Source organism: Rhodnius prolixus, unplaced genomic scaffold (assembly GCF_049639745.1).
Source record: "Rhodnius prolixus isolate KJV_2025 unplaced genomic scaffold, Rpr scaffold_5, whole genome shotgun sequence".
NCBI classification, from domain to species: domain Eukaryota; kingdom Metazoa; phylum Arthropoda; class Insecta; order Hemiptera; family Reduviidae; genus Rhodnius; species Rhodnius prolixus.
In genome coordinates, this window is record NW_027411624.1 from 40200573 (window position 1) to 40226189 (window position 25617).

The 25617-nt window shown below is 34.2% G+C and overlaps 1 protein-coding gene across 11 annotated transcripts in view; it reads left to right on the top strand.

Moving 5' to 3' along the window:
• The window catches only part of Root (ciliary rootlet coiled-coil, rootletin), a 105044-nt gene that overhangs the window by 27054 nt on the left and 52373 nt on the right, over positions 1 to 25617 (top strand). For 8 of the 11 annotated variants that reach the window (XM_074136209.1, XM_074136205.1, XM_074136204.1 and 5 more), the window contains 3 exons: positions 118 to 393; positions 9172 to 9316; positions 10005 to 10159. In XM_074136209.1, coding sequence (XP_073992310.1) covers positions 10151 to 10159 — 9 coding nt within the window. In that variant the 5' untranslated portion in view covers positions 118 to 393; positions 9172 to 9316; positions 10005 to 10150. Of the gene's footprint in view, positions 1 to 117; positions 394 to 9171; positions 9317 to 10004; positions 10160 to 19602; positions 19826 to 24412; positions 24677 to 25119; positions 25361 to 25617 lie in introns of those variants that run through there. The other 3 variants (XM_074136213.1, XM_074136214.1, XM_074136215.1) reach the window with 3 other exon arrangements.

Here is a 25617-nt window from a genome sequence, read left to right on the forward strand (position 1 = left end):
CATCGTCCAGTTGCATAATGTACTGGATATCAGGTTCAAATTAACCTCAAAGTAATAAATTGTTCTTTAATAAAATAACATTCAATCTATAATAGTAATTATTAAATCTGTCCGCAGGTGCTGAACAAGTTACTAGATGGATAATAAGGAAAAATACCATTAATATCAACACTGACAGCTCATTGTTAAGGTCTAAAGGCAGTAAATTCTATGGTGCTAATAAAATCGACAAACATGTTCTTCAGTTTGACTCCAGACGCCGACTAAAACTAGTCTTAGAGTTTTTAATACTTGTGAAGTGATTTTTTTTTTTTTGCTGAAGAATGCAATCAAATATATCTAAATCTTCAGAAGAACAACAATGTCAGCTGTTGGATTTTGGTATTCTCAAAGGTATCTTTTTATTTTATCTCATTAGTTTTCTTATTCTCAAAATTCAAGGAGTAATTTCTTATTTTTGAATTACTGAAACATTAATGAAAAATATTTTGAAACTCCATCTTAATTTTCTGTTCGTGTTTTCCTCTTGATTATAAGCAGAATTCAGCAAGAATCTTTCGTCATTTTTCTTGAAAATAGCTTCAAAGATTTTTTTATCGTTATTACCTATCAAGGTTTTATACAGAAATAAGCATATTCAACAAAAAGACATTTTATAAATAAACAAAAATCGACGATTCGATGACAAGTATAGTTTAGAACTTATTACACGTGACAGCTACGGCAACGCTGTAGAAGTGCGTGCTCATCCTTCACGAACTTTCAATACCGCCGCTTTTTACCCCACGTGGGACCACGCAAATTCCATTTTAAGACAGCGCACTTTAAGTTCTTGCGTTTCTTTACATTGAACCCTCTTTCTACGTCAGCTATTGAATAAATACAACTACACAACGATCCACTACTTCTGATTTATTTGTTCTCAACAATAAGAGTTAGGTGACACGAACGCACTAACGGGGGTGGACTATAAATATCAGAGGGTTAAAGTTCTCATATCTCATGATTTAGTTATATTTATACATAGTATTCCTTTAATAGATTTGTAATAATAGATCTTAGTTGAATTTTCTACCACTGATAGGCACTGTTATCTTTCCAATAAGGGAAAAGCTTCCTTCTAATCACGCATGTTAAGAGTTGCAAAGGAAATTTTAAAAAAACATTGTGGACAAGTACTTATAATTCGTCTACCAAAGACCATCCAGAACAATTCAATAAATCTGTCAAAAGTTTATGAGTTATACTTGGATAAAATTAACTATCAATCTCCATACCTTATTTTAAACGAATTTATTTTGGCTTTACTAAAAATAATGGCTGATTTAGCTTACTTGTAATTGCAACAACAATCCAGCTGTAAACGACTCCTAGGCATCTTCAAGTTTTATGATGACTAATTACAATTGATTTTGATTATATATCCAAATTACATTTTTCACATGGTAGTTAGTTAAAAAACTAAGTCAATGTTTTATTATTAGTTCTTATTACGGTTGTTTGTAATATTCTTAACCAACTAACATGTAAAAAAAAAAAAATGTCGAAAGTGTAATCAAAACCAATTTACATTGTTAACTAGTCAACCTAAGCCATAGAAAGAAGACACATTCTAGGTAAAAGCTTGGCAAAAACAAGATAGACTAAATTAGCCACAATTTCCTACTCTCTCGGATACAATTAGGCTTAAATCAATCAAAAACTGGTTTGTAAGTACTGGTTGAAGTTGCGACCGTAAGCCGATCATCGTGATAATCTTTCTTACCCAATTATTCTGCATAAAATTACTCATGCTGTTTATTCATATCTTATAGTGAGATAACCATGTACTATACTTTATTTTCATTTGTATCTTTTTTTAAAAAATATTAACCACTGTTAATGTCGTTAACAGTTCGTCATCTTATATTACTTTAATTCTAGAATCTACATTGACGAATTATGCTAACTAAGCACCACACAAACTTACGTCCAAGTCTAATTATATTCTATAAATCTTACGAACTCTTTGCTGTAACATCTAACGGGAGCCAGTGGTAGATCTTTTAGGACGCAATGAATTGGGACTTAATGTCTCGCCACTTAATATGAACATCTATTCTAAGAAAAATTATCAATGTATTAAAATTAATTTCCAATAAATTTACGAATTAATTAAAGAAAAGACAGATTAGTAAAAAGAAGGAGACAGAAAATGATAAAAGTCTTGATCCATATTATATTTTGTGAACCTTGTACGTATATATAATATTCTATTTAATCATCTTGACTCATCAATAATGGGCACAACTGTTACTAAATTGCAACTCTATCTTTATTTTATTATATTTTTTTGTATTAGTTTTATTGTATCCACATAATTGGTTCCTATTTAATGATAATATTCTTGATTATTAAATTTCTTTCTTAATTTTACTTCACGGTGAATGAGACATTTCATCATTCACCTAATCTTATAAAATTTACAGATTAATTATTATTATTATTGGCCATCGGTAGGGTCCGGTTCCCCATGGAATTCCAGCCATAAGTATTATTGAATTTTATCCTGTGATGGTCTTATAGGTAAATACCCCCTCTTCTTTCAAGCTCCAGAATCTTCCTCCTCTTAGTCACTGTTGCGAGATGATCCCTTCTGGCCACAGGGAACCAAATATCTCAAAATCGCCACCTCGGAAGGCTTATAGATAGAAATTTGCTCCTCATCTTTCTTGGAAAAGCCTAGGTTCTGCGTCGATAATTAATCACATCGTGTGATGGATGTTTCCAAGACATACTGTGCCCTGTAAGAAGGCCAGGGTTTAATCTGGTTCCTATGTTAAATTCATGGTTTCTTCTGTATTAAATTTACTATATTTACTTGCTTTTTAACTGTATCTAATTCCTGGAGTGGCCCTCTAGGATATGTCGTGTTCCTTCCAAAGTCATTGAGATCACGGCTCTGAGTTCATGCCGTGCTGGAGCCATCTGAAAATTAAATGAAACCTCTATAGGATGAAAAAATAAATGCCAGTTTCAGACGTCATGATATATTTTTATTATGCCGAACTTTCGACCTAGAGACTAGGTCATCTTCAGGGCTAATTTACAATGTAATATTTTTACATCATTAAAGGGTTGGTGTGTCTTCTGTCTTGTCTGTTCCTGGACTGGCCAGTCATTTGATTAGTCATATAATTAATTATTTATCACAGATTTTTTAGTTTGCACAGATTCAAGTAGATAATGCTGATTAGCCCGTTATCAATTTTGCTACAAATTGAACTCTTTTGAAGATAAACTATCTTTTAAGCAGATATCCCCCATACTTTGAGGCAAATTATTTTCTGAATTTCGCTCTTGATCGTGCGTGTTGTTGGCGGAATGACGTGCCACTTTAAAGAAAATGGTTTAGTTGGTAATATTTGTTCTTTATTGAATATTGGGGAACACTTAAATATATTTTTTAAAAAAATTGAAAATTTATTAACACCACTTGGCACCTTGGTGTAATAATCATGCAGTTCAGTTTTCGAACTCCATACTAAAAATTTGGTCACGATAACAAAAACTCCAGTTAGTGGCGGTAAGAGAAAGAGAAAGTCAACAGAGATAAGAATAGAAAGTAACTACGTGACGTTGCACACATAAAATTTGATAAATTAGATATAAAAAGACGTCATCATCTCAATTGTTGTTATTAAATAACAACCTTACTCTTTGAAATGAGACTAATTATCTATTGGTTTTTGATAATGATAATTTAATAGTAAATACGATTCAAATGTGAAGAAAAAGGTTAGTTTGAAGTTGTGTGGAGTCTAGATAAAGTACTGAACTGGGGTAGCATAAAGATTTACTGTAATGTCAGTAGAGTGGTAACAAGTAGAGACATGCTCATGGCTCCCCCCCCCCCCGTTAATAGATAAAATAATTACGTGTCCATTTAACTAACTTTATCATGACACTGTTCAATTAGTTTTCGTGCTCTCTCGCTAAGTTTACTGTAGACAACAAGCGGCTTTAGTATGGGTAGTTGCAAGTCTAACTTGAAGTACTTATTTCCTTGTTACTCGGATGATATTTAAATTGGACATTAAACACATTGTATATTTTATTGTTTGTCATTCTGTCGCTAATTATTATATTATATATTTTTTAAAATTATGTTTTAACTAGAAAATGCATGATTTTAAAAACTCTTGAATATGATCTGAAACGTCATACGATTTAGCTGTTTTATTATAGATTAAAGAAGGTGTGGCTTAATTAAGCCAGCTTTAGTGCGACCTAAAAGCTCTAATCTTTTCCTTTATAATATCCCAATAAAATATTGTTCCTCTGTGAAAAACCTTGGTATCACTTTTGATCAAAACCTATCTTGGAAAAACCATGTTTCCCAAATCTCTCGTCGTTCCATCCATATCCTAAAGCAGTTTAATAGTTCCCTGACACCTTTTTCCCAATTAAGACCCCGACAATTCCTAGTTTCCTCTCTTATTTGTCCCCCTCCATTTCGACTGTGGCCGGTCTTGCTGGTGATATTGAAGCTAAGCCCAAGCGCCTCCATGAACTGCTTCATAAGATTTATTTTCAGCATTTCCAAAGACTCTCGCATTTCTCACTGCTACGATGAGTTGAAGTGGCTTTTTCCTGTCTATCGCCGCCAATATTTTTTGGCTTCTTTCCTTTTTCAAGTCATCCCAGTCTCAAAGGCCTTACTATATTTTTCAACTCCTTAAGTTTAAATCCTCGGATACATTCCCGTAATACCAGATCTCGCTCATCCGATCTCTATATTCCCTCTCACCGTACTTCATCCTTTGACAAATCCTTCCTAATACGTGCTACCTCTCTCCTCATGGAACTCCTTACCATCATCTGTCCGCCATGCTCCTACCCTATCTATCTTTAAATCCCTTCTATTCAGCTTCCTCCGAAATTTTGTTTTAATTTATTTCCTTAATTTCTATTGTTATTTTTATTTTCACTTTTTGAAAATACTTATTTATTCATTTTCTGTATAATCACAGGCCAAACTATTAAGGCCTCTATTCGTACCTGTGTTTATTCTTAGGGGACAATTGTCCCAGAATAATAAATTTCTTTTCTATTCTATTTTGGCATTCTTAAGTACGGGTGTTTCTCAGTAAAATGGGCGTCTATAAAATGGACACTATGTGTTGAACTAGAGTTGGTCTGAGGATACGCTAAAACCAAGGTTGTACACAACTACCACTGCAAGCCTCAAGTGTATAGTTTAGATATAGAAGGTTGCTTGTGTTATTCTAGGATTTTTTATAGTTCCAATTTCCATTACGTTTTAGCTGGTCCACTTCCCGTACAGGAAAATGTGGGGGTTATAAAATTGAATTCATGAATCCTCTTCAGAAACAACTTAAGCCTTCATAGTTGCACGAAACATAAAACTAGTATTTTTTACTTCTTAAACTGCTCTCTCAAGCAACCAGTTATGTTGTTTAACTGCAATTTAACCATTCCATTATAAACTTCTTAAAAGTTTAGCTTAATGGGAGCCACGACAGATGATGAATCCCCGTAAAAGATGATTAGATGGTTTGTAGGACGTTTTGGGAAGAAAGACCCCCGAGTAGGTGACGTCCTACGTGGTAAAATGCACTGAAGGAGGTTCAGATCCTTGTTAGATCTTAGTGCAATGGGAGAGGCATTTAGGAAGAAAACAAAAAGAAGAGCAATATTGACCGAATGACCTAAATTCAGTTCAAATCAAGTAAAATGACATTGAATTTCCTTTAACGGATCAACTGTATCATTTTTCCTCTCTTTTTAATTTTTTACTTTGCATTTAATAAAAGTATTTAGATTAATTTTGATGATGGATATGAAACTGATAAAAGTATTTATTTTTATGAATACTTAAAATTAATTGCCACTAAATATAAATGACATATCATATTTCTAAAATATGAAAATAATTCTAATCTTCAAATATTTTTGGATTGAAAACAAAAATTAGACATTCAAAAGGATTTCCTAATTTTTATTTTGCTAATTAATGATCTTAGAGATTATGATTGTTTTATTTGTTTGTAATTAAATAAAAGCTCTCTCTATTCACACTCTGTGAGCGTGTGTGTGTGTGTGTGTGTGAGTGAGTAAGAAAGAGCGAGAATATATTGATGAAATTGTTGTAATTAAGAACTAATCTTAAAACAAGTAATTAATATTATCTCGAAGTAGACTTTGCTCTGTGAATTTATAGATAATAAAATTTTATTTAAAATAGAATAACATACAGATAATTACTGATTTACATGGCTACCATAGTGGGGAGATTTTTCCGAGCACAGCTATTGGAAAAACAGTTTCTCTTTATTAAAAAAAAAAAAAATCTGAAAATGAAAATAAGAAAAGTTTTCCAATAATGTGCATAGAAAGTGTAATTGCAATGAGTCCATCTGGTGTTTGCATTTTCAATACAATCCTCTTAATAGTAAGTTAGTCGTATATTTATGTCAGTATAAAGTCCGTGAAGATTGGCAATTCAGCCTAGTCACCGCGGAGTAGGAGATATGTTCTTTTGCACCCTTAAGTTGGAGCACCACTTCAGTTCTGACTGTTTGATATCTCTGGAGTAAAGCTTGTGGGAACTAGTTTTCCTCCTTTAAAAGTGTCGGGTCTCTACCACGCTCTCATAGGAAGAAGGATTTCAATCCTGTGGGTGTGTGTGTTTTTTTTCCCTCCCATTTCTCACAAGTCTTCACAGGCTAACCGCTGCACAGCAGTTGTGTTTCCACAGTTTGCAGTGGTGTAGTTGTTAACATTGCTCGGTGTTTGGATGAAGGATTTTGTGTTAATAAAGGCTCTTGTCCTTGAGTTCTTATTGAACTTTGAACATATCAAAACAGTGCCCACATGATAGGCGGGAGAACCTCCTGAATGTCATGTTGAAACATGTTGTACTTGCCTCGATTCTGATAGGTTTTTCAAATCTCTGACTTGGAGTATTTTTTTTTCTTGGTTTGCGTATTTCTCATTAACTAATAACATTTTTTGATCCTGTCATACTACGGGATAATTTTTGCAAACTGACAGAAGACACACTTCTGTTTAAAAGTTGATTTTGATCATTCTTTGCTGTGGTCTTTAAACGTAATCTACTGAACGCATTATATACATGCAGTTAGCATATCAGTTTCTAAAGGAAATCGTTTTTTAATCAGAACCTTTTCTGAAAATGTTACAATGACGCTTTTATTAGCCCTTACGGGATATTACGATAGATTGTACCACATGGTCGCAGATTGAGATAGCAGCATTTCAAATAAACGTGATAAGCTTTTTTTAAAATTGCTAAAAAATCTTTGTATTAATTTAAATAGGATAAATTAATCTCATTAATCCCCGATTAATAATTATGAATTATTTTTTGTATAATTATTATTATTTTTTTTTTATCTCAGACAATAACTAGAGTGCACGGACTAACATCTTCATATTTTATGACGTAACTAACACTTCACTCTGTCTAGACAAACCTAATGTTTTTATTTCTTTTGTTATGTATCTGTTTTGTTTTCAACATTAACTATTACACAATTTTATTTCCCTTTATAACTAACTTTAAAAAATATATATATATCTATCCGTACGATTAAGAATTTGTTTCATTTATTATCTTACGTCGTGAAGTGTCTTAAATATGTACCTGGACATTTTTAATCCTTTAAAGTGGATTTTCCAAATTTATAAGTTCTGCAGTATCCAGTAGCTTGACTTAGATATGAAAAATAATTATTTTCGTTCAGTCTGGCTAATCATGAGAGTATATTAAGTTCGTGTCGTTTCTTCTATCACAGGCTGTTGATTTGTAAGATTTAAAAAGGATATAGAATTGATGTACCAATAATGTGCCAATTCTGGGGATCACCAAGGGTTCAGTTCGTGAGGCTCTCAGAGATTGGATCTGGAGAGAGCATGAAAAGAACTGGGTGATGCTTCCTGAAGTCAAACACGGCAAGAGGGCTATGCCCTTGCTGTGTAAACAAAGAACCAAAGAGACTCTGTGTCTGGGCACGGTAGGTTCAGAAAGCACCTGCACAAGATAGGGCTTTTTAGCTCGGAACCATTGAGCAGACTGTGCCAGTAAGAGGAGGAAACGGCCTCTCACCGGTTAGAGACTGCGCTACGATATCTTTGGAACTCTGAGGCCAAAGAAGATTGTAGCGCAGAAGGAACTTGTAGAGAAAGTCCTCAACCTTTTTAGTAGTGGAGGTTTCATCTACTAGGCTTGAAAGGGGGCTGGCATAATAAGCCTCTTGTGGCTGCGGTGCCGTGGGGGGCATGGGTCCCGTTCCGCCTTTCAAAATCTAAAAATGTACCAAACAATGGCGTAACATAAAGCATTCTGCAGGACATGTGTAGTTTTGAATTCGGAGCTTCACAGAGATGTGAGAAGTGTAAAAAGCTTGCCCCACTAGTGATTCTTATTTTGAGTTTACGGTTTAAAAGACGATAAATTTAAAAGAGAGTTGGGAGAGATGGGATAGTTGAGTTTTGGTTGGTTTGGTAGGTTTCAAGTAAGGCGCCTGTCTAGGCCTCTAAATATTACTGATTCATTTGCTGTTTTATGTGGCACTTACGGTCTTCAATGCATCAAGTTTGTTACCATTTAATTGCAGCTTCCATATATTAAACCAGATTTACCTAAATATTTCGAAAATTTAGCAGAAGTTATTGAATGGTTGATAGGGTTATTAAAATTTCATTTAATTCAATTCTATTACAAAAAACGACAAGCGTAAACCACTTATTTCATATAATTATTATTATTTATTAAACAATGTTCCTCAATATACCATTTTTATGAATGACAGTCTAATCTATAAAGTATGAAGATTATTGATTTGTTCGCGGTAAAAAATAAATAAATGAAATATTATTGAGTGAACATCATTAAAATCATTAAATGCTTACTGTAAAAGCATTACTCTCATTAAAAATCATTCAATCAGTTTAAATATAAATAAATGAAGATGTTAAATTCATTACGAATGCATTTATTAATTTCATTAAACCTATTGTTATGCAGTTGACTGAGTTTGTGTATAAAATTAGCCTAATCCTTGAATTTTGTTAATAACAACAAGGCTTAAATTATAAAAGCACTCCTCCTATCTCGTTAATTGATTATTGTTATTTAATTTTCAGGTCATAAACAATTTTTTGGATGCATTTTATGATTGAGCAGCAACTAGGGTTTAAGAATGGTTAAACCAGTTCTTGAAACACAGCTATTAAAGTATAGTCGAATAGAAATGAAGGGAACCAAATCAAAGTACATTTTATATCAAAGGTATGATTCAACTTATATTAATAGTTCGTATTTGCTGGAAGTTGTGAGCAAATCGAAGGATTTCATGGGGAAATATGTTTCGTAAAGGGACAGTGCGATAAAAATCTCTCGGATCCTTATGTTTGGTTTGTTTCAAATAAAGATAATACTTTTAGATAATTTAAATCGCACATGAACCGAATATCTACGAGTATTGTCAGGAAATCTTCCAATGAATTTGAAAGTTAGCTATGTGGTCATAAATTATTTTTTGTGAACGGGAGAAATAATGAGTTTGGGAGTGATTACAGTAGCTTCACGACTTTGGCTTGTTGGTGAGGGTCACCGACAAGTTTTAGCCTGAAATGGCCAGGGTTAAAGGATTATTCCACTAGCTAAGCTAGTGACTAGGTAAGAAGGTAATAGTTTTCGTTGAGGCACATAGGAAGCGATGGAATACATCACTTTCTGTGAGCTGTTAGGAGCTCCTCAAAAGCTTACTTATCGATGACTTTGTTTTAGGCATCATTTCCTGTCCTCTTTGCATATCTTTTGCTTAAATCCTCTCTAATTCTCTAGGAAGTTGTGCCCTACAGATTTGATGGGAGAAATTCCTTGTTTTCAACTGTTTCAATAAAATATGTATCTATAAAAGCATATTAAAAATTGAGAAGAAGAGTTGGTGATAGAAACGCATTTTCATGTTTAGATACGAGCGGCGGATTAGAGTGGCCGCCCCCGGACCAGGTGGGAGTGGTTGAGTGGGGCACTGAGGGGCGGTGTAGGCGGCCGCTGCCTCCAGCTCTGGCACACCTTGACTTGCTGCAGTCTCCACCGTCACTTTCGCCCACACACATGCCCAGGGTAAGATTGTTTACAATAAATATATACATTTATATGTTCGTAAAGTATTTGAAAAATTGGGGAAAACTAATTTTTTCTTTTAATTTTGATCTGGAAAAAATAACAATAAATCTAATGGAGAAACGCGTACTCAATGTTCATTTTCTGTGAACTTCACAGTGATACAAATTCCCGTCGAGTCTGGAAGTTTTAGCTATTTTTATTTATCTTCAACAGTCTGAAATTGGTAAAACCCTAAATTATATTAAGAATGATGGTAATCTAAAGACAGTTTCACGGAAAATCACTTAGGAAATGATGTCTTCGGAAAAGTAATTCTAATCATATGGATTTAGATTATATTGGTTACTATTTTTAACAGTTTCCTAAGCAATTGTCAAGTTCGTACTTTTCTTGATTGTATTTTTTTTCTTTTCTGATCCTGTATCTAGTATCCTGACGTAGCACAAAACAAACAGCACAACATACCAATATAAGCAATGCTTATCTTTGCACAAAATCAATTTTTATGGTACTCCAAAGTTTTCTTAGCCTTCAGAGAGGAGCTTTGCGAAATCATCGAAAATTTATTTGTGTAAACTTAACGCTTAACTAAATGGTCATCTTCCTGTTATATTAATTTTGGTAAAAAACAATTCCTGTACAGTTTTTTTTTTTCTTTTTGTTTTCAAAATAACATATTGAAATCAATCGTCATTCTTATGAACCAATAAAAAAAATTCAAACCTTTTCGTTTCCAACAACTGTGGATGATTTCACCCTTAGAGAAGGCTGTGGAATGTCGTTAAAGTTCCTTATGAAGTGACACTTCAGTTTCATTTTTCGAGTCTACCACTTGTATTAACGATAGTACTCAAATATATTCGCTAGAAATCGTTTGTTTGAAGGAAATCGTTCAGGTGTAGTTGTTTGTCTTCTTAGATTACATTTTCAACCTTAGGCTGTTTACCAAGACTCTTGTCCTAGCATTTCTTCACTTGCCTCTTCCAGCCTTATCTCCATCAAATATCTCATCTCTGCAGCATCGATCCTACATTAATGATGATTGGTTACGTTCAAGTTTCCTATTATGGCGGTAATTTGAATACGTATTTTATTTTTCAATTGTTGAACTGGTTATTGTACTCTAAATAGACAAATTTGGTTTTAAGTCATTCCTCTCCTTTTTGTAAATGGCAACAACGGATTCTATGAAACTTTTCCTATTATTTTTAATCATAGTTATACGCCTATCTTCATCATTTGAATAATTTTTCTGGGATAAATTGATTTTTAAAGGATTCTCTGGGATTTATAACGTGCTGTCTCAGAACAATGCACGATTTTCGTAATGTCGTTGTAATATTAAGGTTGTAATGTATTTTTGTTGAGTAACAATTAAAAAAAAAAACAATTCCTAAAGTAATAGATCTAATGGTTTCTTTAGAATCAGTGTTTACACAGTAATATTTAAAAGTTAGTACTGATCAGCTAAGTCCAAAGGCTAGGTGTGTTAGCTGGAATAGCCGCAAGTTTTAAAGATCTTTGAGGAGGTGGTTCCTTTCATTAAGGAGGAATCTTAACTCCAACTTTATTAAAAGGTTCTCTAAGTCAATATTAATAAGAATTTTATTATTAATATTTTAAAATGTTGGTACATGTTCTATCATGCTAAATGTTGTCCGTCAGTGATTAAGTAATGTTATATATTGATAGCAAGCAACACCGACGACCATTTGTTGCTAGTTCCAAATATATGTTCAAATAGGACATTTTTTGGAAGTTCTAGTAAACTTTTAAGTTGACAGCTTTCCTTCAAACGTTATGTCCGCGTTTTATTCGCCGAAAAATTCAATAACCTTCTGTTCAATACGGGATGAACATTTTTTTTTTTTTTTATCTTTCCATGGTCCACCGCTCAGAACCGCTTATGAGAACAGGTCTCTCAGTGTTTTATAAGTCTCTTGACTTTCATGGCCTTAGAAAGAATAAAAAAGAATCCGGAGAGGCTTCCTCAGGAAGATGTAGCATCGAGTAGGGAAGCAAAAAATTTCTAAACAAACTTGCTTTCAACAAACGGGAGGAATTCCTTAAAATCCAAAGCCCTTCAATGAAAAAAAAAAAAAAAGGAGTTGGGCGAAAAAGTTCGCATTTCCCACTCTAGTCGAAGGATCTAGGATACTGCTTTCTGTTTTCCTCGATTTTCTTTAAAAGTCCTCAACAATTTCTTTAAATTGATTTTTGGTTTAGTGGTTCATTTTCAAGACTTTTTTTTTTTGTGGCATAAAGCGTCGTTCACATGATAATGTAATTGACACTTTATTTAATATCTTAGATGAAATACTAAAAGATAAAAAATGAAATTGTTGAATGTGCAAAAGGAGAATCTAGTGAGTGTTTGGTATCAGAATTGTTTACTAAACTATCCTAATTTGTTTCTTATTTCTTGTATAAAACTAACCTAAAAAGTACATTGTTTTTGTGCTTGTATATAAGTTTAGAAGAACTAGAGTGATATAAAAATAATGCCTTGGCAACCAGGTGAAGAGTCGCTCTCCCCTGTTGAGTTGATCAATTCTTAATTCTATGAACACGAACATCCTCTAAGTTTCTTTCCTTACAGTTCTTCCTCACATAGCTGGGCAACTTTTGCTACCATAGCGATGTTTGTCCTGATTAAAAATAAATATGACGTATATTGTTAACAAAACATATGACTTTCTTTTACTGCGATAGGTGAAGATGATTAACCATTTCGAAATTGGGAGTTAAGATTTGAGAAACTTTGCAGTTGAATAAAGTGGTTTTTAGAAAGGTCTGTGGGTAAAATGTGAACAGTTTAGCTTAAAGAATACCCACTGTGTTTATACATCTTACGGGATCTTGGGGTCCCTGCAGGTATCCCAGCCTAACAATGCGAATACCACTTAAAAATTGTAATCAACCTCCAGCACTTAAACAATGACACGTAGTGTTTTCAGAGCAATGTTGATGTGGGCAACTATTTCGGTTTAGCGAACCCACAAATAAACTCTAGCTCACCATATCTCTCTCTCTCTCTCTCTCTCTCACTCACTCACTCACACACACAAGCACAAACTTGTGTACTCCTCATTTATTTAACAAACACCGGTACTTAAAGACGCCTCAATAGATGTTTTTTTTTCGTTTCAGAGGTTCTAAAAATTTGTGGGACATGAATACATTAGCAATTTGTTAGATATAAACAATAAAAAGATTAGATGGACTTTATAAAACCAGCTTATATGACTTACATTACCAATTCTATCTGCCAGTACCAGTATTCTTTTCATTGCCATTTAGAGTAAATCTAAATCCAAGCTAAAAAGTCTATTAAAGCACACTTAAGAGAAAAGCTAAGTTTTGTAAACCAATCTGGAGTTAAAATCTGTAGGATAGATTAGATTAGATTAAATTTGGGCGGCCTCAAGGCCTACGCCACCTCGACCCCCATGGATCAATTGTGGCTCCCCGACTTTAGAACTTGCCCTCCAGACCCGTCCGCTTAATCAGACTCTTAATTCTGGAGAGTGGCTCCTGGGTAAAGCTCTCAGGCCTTGGGTTTTCCTCCCCGAGAAGTAACATCCTTAGCCATACAAGCCCTTATCTGTGGGAAAAGAGCAACTATATTTATACTTGAACCTTTTCATTTTCCGTGTGGCCTTCAGATTGCTTTCGCAAATTGTAATATTCATAGTAATAAAAATAATACCATGCGATGTTATTAATGAACTATTTAGCAGCTGTTCTTGATTTAAATAACAACTTTTTCCTTCACATAATTGGATGATAACGTTTCTATTGAACCGTTTCCTTGGTCTAATGAAGATAGGATTAGTTAGTTATCAATAAAATATATTATTTTTCAATTTATATCAATCGTATTTAAAATCAATTAACTTAAAATTTTCCATAAATTTATCTATTTAAGAAAATATAGGAAAGTATCGTTTTTAAATCCTCAACAATATTAAGATCTCTGAAGCATAAAACTGATGGTTTCTTCTTCAGTGAAGGCACCACTTTGAGGTGCCCCAAGAGAGCTTCTATAAATAACCATCAATAGTCGTAGTTTGGAAATTTTGTAACTTAAAAACCTAAATTTGTAAAAAATTAATTACAAAATTATTATTGGTTACATTATTTGGATTTCTCAGTTGCTCTCAGACATTTTACCACGGCTGTCTAAAATTTTTAATCTCTGATTGAAATAATTTTAAGTTTTTAAGACGGCCCATTTCTTTCAAAAACTTGACTAAGTTTGGGATTTTGAACCCGATTTTCATAAAAACCACTTGGGAATGTAGAAAGTATTTTTTGTTTTCCCCAGGGTAGGGCTTTTTCGAAAAGTCCTACTCTGGGATGAAGGATTTTTTCTCCAATCTTATTTAGAAAAAACAAATTTGCTGGCGCTCGTCATGTTAAACATTTCTCACCATACTAATTGAGTTGAACATATTACTTAAGAAACAATGGAATTATAAAAATCATTTTTTAATAAAATCTTAGTTTTTTAGTTACTTTAAGGTACAGTACGCTTGAAAATAAACCTAGTGAGATTCTAAATATCCCCAAGTTGCAATAAAAAGGGAAACAAATTTTGTGGAGATCATAGGAGAGTTCAATAAAACGGGGAACTCTTGAAGGAATTTTAATTAAACAAAAGGAATTCTACTGTGCCTATTTTTTCTTTAAAGATGGCTGAGCTATCTGCCACAATATGATACTTTGCAGAATATGTACGTAAGCCAAGTAATTTATGTATTGCACTCTTTATTGTTACAAATGATAATAATTTATTTGATTTCCGATTAATATGCAAATATATTCCACTACCCTTCCTCTGCTATCAGTTTAGCCGTGTAGCTGAATGCACTGTTATCTAATCTAGCGATTATTTGTAGAATTATTAGGAGGGAAAAAAATCGAGAGGATTTTATATGTCTATTTACAATTTAAAATAACACTTGTTTATGATCACATTGTTGATGTATATTTATTTACTACAATACAATAATACAATAAAAAAAAAAAATAGACCAATGGTTGAAGGCCAACAATTTATATAAAGAGGCCAATGACCGTACCCGTACTACTTCTATTCAGAAAGGAAAACTGTTATTCCCTAATTTTCTCTTAATCACGCTTCACCAGCTGTGATCGTTCCCACAGCTTTGCTTTTAACCCTTTCCCTTTTTTCCAACTAATTCCCGGTAGCTAGGCTAGAGAATCTACGCATCTTGGCCATACAATAATTAATACCACTATCTAATCACCTATAACCCAAAATCTATATTTTCCAATTAGAGCCAACGCTAAAAATGTTCCTCTTCCCCTCATTCCAGCCTGCTTTAATGAGGTTATCAAACTCTGACTGTTACCAGATACGTGTGAATTATAATAGTTATTTCCTTTTTAGTAATAAACATGAACACTAATACATCAGTTGACTCGCTATTATAGATCAATCATTGGTGGTATACGGCCAGACAGTTGTTGGATATTATGGGTGATATTTTGGAGAAATACTGTTTGTAACAAATCTTACTGTAAAGATTATTGCAATCCCTTCAAATTATTTAAATAAACGTTCAAAAGGAATACAAATATTTTATAGACATTTCGCCTCAAACTGTATCTTCGTGAATGGATAATGTCTTGCCTAGGTCTAAAGTCTGTGATGCTATCTTTGTTGTATTTTGGATAAGCTTGCTAGGAAATCATCCTCTAAAAGGATTTATATCTGCACTGGAAGTCAGACTGTGCTGTGGGCATTAAAATTTCTTATGTCTTCGGCTCGAAGTTGGTGGTAGATTGTTGAAGGAAACTGGAGAAAGTAATAAGGATGTCAGGGGATGAGGTTAGAAAATGAGGAAATAGATAGATAGCCTTGTCCAAATTAAGTACCTCATTCCTCTAAGTTAGCCCTAATATGGAAGGAACTTAGCTTAAGGCTGATTTAGATGGCCCAATTTTGACGATCATTACGGTTGTTTCATCAGGAGTTTTGTTAATTCGTGGTCAGTGAAATGGTCAGTTCATTTCAAAAGTGGAACCGAAAGAGCGTTCCCATGCTACAATGATTCGCACCTATCTTCACGTAGTAAAATGATATCTTTATTTGGCAAAGGAGTAAAGAACTTTAAACATCTTCCAATAATTCAAAATTTAAGAAACTGGAAATTGCGAGTTACAATTACTGTTATATTTTTTTTTTTTTTTTTTTTGGCGCATTAACAGCTGAGGTTATTAGCGCTCGGAGCTTTTTTCAGTGCATTGCCGGCCTCCGGACAGTGTTCTCTCGTTACAGACAACACTGTCCATCACCGGACAGTGAGCTGTAAGAAGCTCCTAGGAAGAGAAAATCTAAGGGTTAGCAGCTGGATTCGAACCCGGGACCTCCGCATGGGAATCGAGTACGCTAACGCCATAGCTAATCCCTCCCCTAATTACTGTTATAGTTATTATTATTATTATTATTATTTTATTTATTAATTTTAGGCGGAAATTGGGACTAAGACTTTGAACTTAACTGGTATACTAGAGGAATAAATGGTACTTACCATCTTCTACAGCGTTTTACATGATAAAAGAAACTTACAAATTAATTAAAATTGTTACTAAAATGTTCATTTTGAATGAGACAACTTGTCAGTTTTTACGACCGCTGTACTTGCCATGGCGAGCCATATGTAAAATTATTTATTTTTAAAAATTAAAGGAAAAATTTATTGTTTTATATAGGGTATCCATCAAATATTTAAAACAGATAAAGAGGTCATTAATAAACTGACAAGGGAGTAACTAACAAATTATCAAATAATAATACAACTAGTGTCCAATGTCCACTGAAATATGATTTGATTAAACATTGATCCGCAAGCAATACTATCTTTGTAAACAGTACACCGTTTTCTTTCCTAGTAAATATATAAATACTATAAATAATCTATGAGTATTGTTTCAAATTAATTGTCCGTGAAATGGTACAAAAGAATTTATTTTTAATTAGTTATAAAAAAAAATATTACTGTTTTAAATACATTAAGATGCGTTAATTGATTTGAAGTACATTCACCGCGATGTTTCACCGGACACAGCCGAGCACAGGGTAGTGTTATCTCGATACTGGCAAATCTCTGCACTGGACAATTTAGCAGTACTGAATCCTGAGAAGAGACGGTCTCATCGCACCTCGGAACTGGAATACGGCTTCTTGCCTGCTGAACTACTGAATTAATATTATTAACTAACATTATTCTAAATACGTCCTCTAGTGATTGTAGCCATTTGACGGTGGGCAATCGAATATAAATTCGAAATATAATTAGAAGTATTAGCTTGCCAGGTGGGCAGTTAGTTAGTTGCCCCAATGTCAGAACAGTGTCGGACACTCATTTAGTATTTTATTGCGATCAGAGTGCCACTCCACTCCTAAAGAGAGGGCAAATCGGTCTATTCAAACCACCCCCAATCCGATACAAGTAGGCGTGTAGAAAATCGTGAACAGTGTGGCTAATCTAAAAAAAACGCCACTAAATTGGTTTCGGAGCAAGTTAAAGGGAATGTGATAAGAAGGTTCTCATAGCGAACTCCCGCTTCTCGGATGGGAGTACTGAAGACACCTCGATCTTTTTCAGTGTCGTTTAAGTGATCCTATCGACGTTGTAGAACAGAGGTGGAGCAGTGGATTTTGAAAGAACATCGGAAACGGTGGAGATCCCGAACTGACTGCCGCCAGGCTAAGGAAATCCTTGGCCTGTCAAGAACGGATATGGTTGGTTTTAGCAGGTCCCGGATCCGCCAGTTGGTTCAGGTGTTGAGTGGACATGCGAATTTAGCGTATCATCTTTTTAAATGCGGCCTTATCCAGTCGCCAAATTGTGCTGGCTGTGGTGAGTCCGATGAAACTGTGAGGCACTTCGTTGAGGTGTGCCCAGTTTATTCTAAAACTAGATTCTTCGTCTTCGGAAGGTCAAATGTCTCCCTACCGGAGATTGTAGCATCTGGTAATCTTAACGAACTCTCTAGGTTTATTCAGTGCACTGGGCGATTGATTCGTCAAGCTCCCTAGTGCCCTGTTGCTACTTTTTTAGGTTACTATATTAGCATCTGGCAACTTTTAGCCGGATTTGTTTTTCTTTTAAACCCCGGTATCTCTCATGAGATGAGGGGTGGGCGGGGAACAATGGGCATTAGGATTGCCTGCGTTCCTTCCCCTTTTTTTTGGTGGAACCGCCCGTCTTAAGCAATCTAATCTAATCTAAGTAATCCTCTTAAGTGTTCCTAACTGCATCACTTGCGGCTGCATTTTTTGGGATTAGTTTTTTGATCTTCCTATTCACACGAATCTGCCAGGGAGATTCATAGTGCTACTATCATCCTAGCTATCATCGACAGTGCAATTATCGCGCTGTAATCGTATTATTCATTTCGATCGATGTAGAGTACAGCACACTGAATGGCTGATTTGACATGATTTAAAAAATCACATAAAAGTAGGGGGCCAGTTTCCCAACTTTGTTTTACTATTTTTCCCTTACATAGCCAAATTAAAAAATTCTTACCCTTAATATTTAATAGCTGTATTTAAATAAAATCTACCGCATTATCCCTAACATATAACCTACATTTTCTTGTTATAACGTAATCTTTTTTTTTATTTTATTTTATATTATTTTTGGTGAATCTGGTGATCACGCGAGATTAAAAAAACACCGAAGAAAGAAACGTGATTCAAGCAACGTACACTCTTCACAGACAGAATAAAGGGAACTTTGAACGTCTGACCCAGAAACTTACATACACACGCTCCTCACATGCGTCAAAACCAAATATTGTAGACAATTATTTAAAAATTTCCAGACTATTGTCTATTGTCCTTGCACTAATTTCGAACCTCTTAATTAATTTATCATTGATAATGTCTATAGGAAATGTACTGTAGTTAAACTGCAATTATGTTTATTACTTCCTGGGTTTCTCATTTTTATAGTTATGAACGTGTCTTCTTTTTTCGTTTTTGTTTTGCTGTTGTATTTTAGATCATTAATTAATAATGAATTAACTCGTTCTATAAAACTCTTGAAATACAGCCTCCAATCTCTATCCAAAAAGCCTCTCCAATTCCCTCAACTTCTACCACTTCCCGATAATCCTGTCCAGTATATTGTTTCGAAAATGCCGACGCTAGTTCGAGTCCCCCCAAAATGTGCTGGACATCCTTTTCATATCAATTTTATTGTAAGAAGGTGAGTTTAAAAACAAAGTGAATACCTTAAATTTTAGTACATTTTGTGTATCGTCTATAATTAAGAGGTAATGCACACAGTCAGCTATGCAACCTCAGCAAAATTAATTAATAGACACAGATAATTTAAATTATATTAAAAATAATAGTCACAAACTTAATGAAAAAGGCAGTGTCAACAGCCGCCATTAATGTCACCTTAATTTATAACCATTACTAAGTATAAACTCTGCAAGTAATGTATTGCAACTTCGTCTTTTTACAAAAGCCTAGGTTGAAAGATTTACAATAGTGTCGAAGTGTTGTATCCTTTGTTAGAAATGCTTTTTCAAGGTCTTCGCCCAATATATAGAATTTCAAAACAAGCAAACAATGAAAACGTCAAGAAATAAGCGCCATAGAAATGTGCACTACTTGTAAGTTTATTAAGTATTTTTAGTTCGAATAAAATTACTCATACAGATTTAGTAACTAATTTATAACTACATTTTTAAAAATAGTTTTGTAAAGTTAGCGAAACAAAATTAATATTAAAAATTACTATTAAGTTTGCTTTTAAAACTTCTTGTGAAGTCTGGAACTTTTAATGGGCGATTTTTTTAATTAAACAACTTATTTAACAGAATAGATGAGCTTAGTAGATCCCGGTTTTGAAACCTGTAACCTATCCTTAAATTTACTCGTATAACTTACTGCCCTTACTTTAGAGTTTTTATCGAGTGAACCTTGTTCGGTAGCCGGCAGCAGACAATGAACTCAAGCGTTGATGTGCCCTAATAAAAAAAAAAAAATAACTGCTTCTAAAGATAAATGAGATACTAGACATTATGAAATTAATTCTTTTTTAGAAGATTGTAGAAATAATAATTTACTATTTAATAGTAAAAGTTATAGGAAAACCTGACATGCTACTGTCACGTGTATCAGTGCTGATAAGCGTACTTCGGTCCTTGATCTATCATCTAACTGGACATATCATGTTAATTAGTCTACGCTTTATTAATAATGATAGCTACGCTTTTGTGTGAATTCATGGGAAGTTGTTAACCAACTTCCTGCTGTGATGTCAACTTTTTTGTATAATAAGAGCGTAGAGCAACCATTCGTCTGATTAAGAATTCAGATGAGCTATATAATTTAAATACTGCTGATATTCATTTATCTGATTTAGTTGGCTAAAGTAAGTCTTTGATAACTTAGGAAAGGTTCACTTGTAAATAAAGGAGAGGTTAGTGTTATTTTTTAATGCAATGCGTTTTCTATAGATGGAGTAGGCGAAAACTAGATTTACTGGTGTACATCCCTAAAGTAGGTTATTAGAATCAGAGATTTCATTTTCCTTGAGAGTTTGATACGTGTCAGTACACGATAATGCCAGTCAGTACTGGGCATACGATAGTGTCTAGTTCAGTGGTTCCCAACGTTTTTATGACCAGGGACCATTTTAATATTTTTTTGTTAGCAGGGACCACAAGGTTTACTTTAATTAACATTGCAATTATGTTTTCAGTTATATTAATGTGCTTTTTGAGCTTGCATTTTCTTAACAAGATGGGGTAAACCTGGGATTGATCAGATTGCTTAAAGCGACACGCATATCATCATTTGCTTTTAGTTGACTCCTAGACTTGTTTTTAGGCGCTCTCGCTCGACGTCCTACTCACCGCGCTGTCGCCGCACCCGCGGCCGCATAAATCAAATAAATATAATTTTAAAAATGTTAAGTGTTTCGTGGACCATATTTTAGTTCTTGCGGACCACAGGTTGGGAACCACTGGTCTAAATAGTAATTCAAAAAGATAGACTGGGAAAAGGTGTGCCTACCTAGGTTAGTAGACCGTTTAGTCGAGAGGCTTACTCTCAAAGAAATGCTTGGAAGATTTGGGACTCAAGGATACTCTTACGGTATAAGACAACCGGAAGGTTGCTTCTGGAGAAGGGCCTCACAGGGGTTTTTAGGAGTATGGGAGAACTTGAGCTTTAAGAACTACATTAGGCTCAGGTCCCACGTCTTTCAGCCAAACCTAACAGTAATACCAAATCTAAATTTTTATCAAATGAAAGAAAAAAGAGAATTTTAAAGGTTGTTAAATATTAAGCAATGATTTAGGTATTTTTCAAAACAACACAAATGTTAAAAAAAGTTTGATTGTTAATAAAAATTGTAGCACCTATCAAGAGAAATTTCGTAATTATGGTTAAAAAAAAAAAAAAAAAAAAAAGTAAAAGTTAGCCAATTGGGAAGAGACACGCTATCTGTGTGAGTCGGAATAAGTTTTAATACGTACTGAAGAAATAAAAACTGTTCTAGAAGCGTGAAGAGAAAGAGGCGAACATTAAGCGCCAATTATTGGTATTACCGAACTTGGAGTGAGATAATGGGTTTGAGATTCTTGTTGAAAAAACACAATGGGAATGAAATGAATATACAACATTCGGGTTTTGTTCTACTCACTTCTTTCATTGAATAAATTTCTTAACTTACAGATAACAGCGAGAGGTTCTTTTTAAATCAAGTTTTTTCACGGGAATATTAGTAATTAAGAAAAATTTATCACTTTCCCTTAGAGGCTTTACTTTAGCTGGAAAAATAATGTCTTTCAGAGCAGTAGATTTTCACCTTTTTAATAGAGTTAGCTTTTCTTTGTTTGTTTGTATGTATTTCTTAATATTTGTTTGGTTGGTTTAGAATTTCAGTAAGAGCTTTTTTTTTTCATGTTATCTCTTTCCACTTGGCAGTCTAGCTAGCCACACTTCTATGGACTCTATGGGCATCCCAGCCACACAACCCCAAGTAACACTCAATACTGGATACCACCCAACACTCTTCAATGCACACACGGTCTGTAAAAATAGTTTGGCAACTATTTGGGTTTGGCGAAGCCATAGGTAATCTCTAGCTAATTATCACTCTTGGTAGGTGTCTACTTTTTACAAATATATGTGCAAATCTGGCCACTTCAGCTGGGGTTATAGTAGATCTTTTAAAATAGCTATCCTCATTTGAGACCTAATTTGACCGCCATCATTTCCATGTTATGAAGAGATAGTTTGGTCTAAGGGAGTTAGATATCTAGTCCTGGATGTACACTGATTAAGTCTAGGCTATTGCGGGAAGCATCTTGAGAATGGCCTCTCGGCAATTAGCAATGGTGATCCCTTCCGACTTTGATTAAAGACGATGACCAGATGGCTGATCCGGGGAATACCCTATTCTAATTACTTAGTACCAGCATGTATTCTATAACTTAGTCCAACTAACTTAAGAATTGGTATATCTCTTTGGAGACGGAAGGAAAAAATACGCAAAAAACGACGACAGGAAAAATTGTGGTTTTTGTAGAAAGATTTTTTTTCCTACTAAACGTGCTTGTTTAATATGTGTTTTTTATTTTCTGATATAATCTAAAAACCAAACATAAAATCGCAAAGTTTAAAAATCAAGAGTCGCATTATAGCTGCTGATACAATGTGAGATAACAGGTCTTGTGACTGGCATTGCAATGAAGAAGAAGAAATGTCTTTATTACCAAAATTTAGTATATACAATATTTACATTATAAAAAAGGAAACAAAACCAAACATAAACTTTTTTCTATACATCTTTCAAAAATTAAAAAACTACTAAAATTAAAAAATCACAAAAAGAACATAAAAACTTAATGTATACAAAATAAAGACAAAAACACTTGGTCCAAGACCGTCAGTGTGGAGTCTGGGGAAAATTCTAATTAATATTTAAAGATAAAAATAAAAAAAAGTAAAATAAAAAGAATACCCATCTGGATTATACAATCTTTCAATAAATTTGAATTTACAGAATTTATGACTTGAATAATAAAAATAAAAATAACTATTGATTTACTTGTCTAAATTCAGTGTTCATTACGAGATTGGTGAAGGTTCGAATCATTATTATTGCTCGTATTAACATCTCCGTTATTAATGGAGTTATGTAAGAAAGTGAAGAGAGGTTAGGAGGAATGGCATACTGTGCTTTAGGAGAGACCTAAGAGCTCATCAGTTTTAACCTAAGGGCAAAGGCTGAGCTAATAAAGTTTGCCAATGCTAGCCAATTTCTACCATTCAGGAATTCTAAAATAGTTGCACTAGAAAGGGAAGAGGTACCAAGCCACTTAGTACGAAGACCACCGAATACCGGACACACCACTAGGAAATGGTATAAGTCTTCAACTTCCTCTCGGTTACACAGCGTACACTTCATATCGGAAGTCCTGAAGCGTTTGTAATTAAGCGGCAAAACATCTGCCCTTGCTTTAAAGATCCACCTTGCCTTATAAAGTTGAAGATCATTGTTCAGATAGGAATTGTTTCCCAAATCGAACAAGAGCTCACAGTAAAGCGAAGAGAAGCTAGTCTCTAAAGTTTTTTGCAGAGCTTGCTTTTTAAAATATTTCCGAAGCTCATTAGTTAGCAATATAAAGCTATTCCACCATAGATCAGTGTCGTTCAAGTTGTCTAGGTTCAGATTTACCTCCAAATTTACCATTTCTGCATATCTGCTAACTTCTTTAAACCAGAATAGATTTCTTTTAATTACTTCCCTGGCCAAGAATTTTGGGTATCTGTAATTTGGGAGATCAAGAATTTTGAAAATATATTTAAAGTGGAGTTTAAGAATATAAATAAAGACAGGTGAGAGGCTTGTTTCAGTGCAAATAAAGGCGGAGGAAGTGTATTTGGGTACTCTGAATAACTTTTTGATAAAGAAATACAGCAACTTTTCGACCTCATCGAAACGCTGCCAACCCCAGACCTGCGCCCCATAACAGAGTACAGATCTGCTGACGCTGTTAAAAATTCGGACTTTGACAGGGTAGGAGATGTCATTGTTCTCGATCAACTGAAACCAGACAGCATTTAAACTTGCTTTCGCATTGCAATGAGATCTTTATAATCAGATGTGTATAGCATCAATAGAATATAACCTCCATAGTGCACCAACAAAACCACTAATTAATTAATCATATCTTCCCCCACAGCATCTGCAACAGTCTTCTTCAAGTTCTAAACTCTGAAGTTAGCATTAGCAGCCTAGACTATTGTGTGCTGATGTTCTTTTATACCAGGAGTAACTGCATTGAAGACCATTTCCTGTGAAGGTGCTTAGAACAGTGTAACTGCAGTGGCTGCTTTCTATGTGCTTCCTGGAGTGGATAATTTAATTTGATGGGAGTCTAGGCGAGATAAGCCGAAAGAAATGCTTTCGTTCAGTAAACAGTTTACTTCTTGATGTTGGTAGAAAGGTAAATAAAATTCTGTAAACTATTTCCGACTCCTTAAAAAAAAAAAAAAGACTAATTTTTTTTTTCTGCAGTATGCAATTCGTTCAAACCTGTTATTGTTAATTGTGCGTAAAGAAGAAAGGCGTTTGCTGGTTGCGTGGGAAGGTGATATTTAAAGAGCGTTCCTCTACTAATAGAGGAATTGTCGTTTAAAGCGAATGTCCCAAGTTGTAAGAGTTTCCATCAAACTAGCACAATGGTAAACCCTGTTTCTCACGCTAATAGCCGGTCTGATTTGATGGCTGTTTTATTTATTCAGCCGCTGTGTTAATCTTTCTTATTCTCCCTGTTTTTTCCTTGAATATTTTCTTATTGTTTTAATTTATTTAATTTCAGTTTTAATTAATTCTCAGTTTTACTAAGCTGCATCTCGATTTTATAATCACATTAAATTCTGTTTCCAGGGAAATGTATTAGATCAGTAGTAGAGCTTGCTTCCGGTTTGAATCCAGGTCATGTAGTGTTAACGTCTTCCAACGAGATTTAAGATCTCACTGTCCAGTGTTTTCTGGAAAAGAAGAACAATGCCCTGATGCCGAGAATATGCATGGAAAATGCATGATATTGGCGCGTACTTCAGTTTGAACAAAAGCAACAAAAATCGTAAAAGATGCACGATTTTCTCCTATTTCAATTTCCACAGTTGTAAGTAACAATTTTTTTTCAGACTTGGAATTTTTTTTCCTGAATATTTAATTGCTTTCAATAAAGAATCGTAAAGTATGTAGTTAAATAACTACATTAATATTATAGAGCTACTCTAAGAAGAACGCTGGTTCTTCGATGTATCTCTATTCAATCATATCCTTCCTCTTCACTTTGACGGTGATCTCCTCAATTCTAAGCATGATTCCGAACTGGATTGCAGGAGAAACTGAATTTGTTTCTTTCAATTTCTCTTC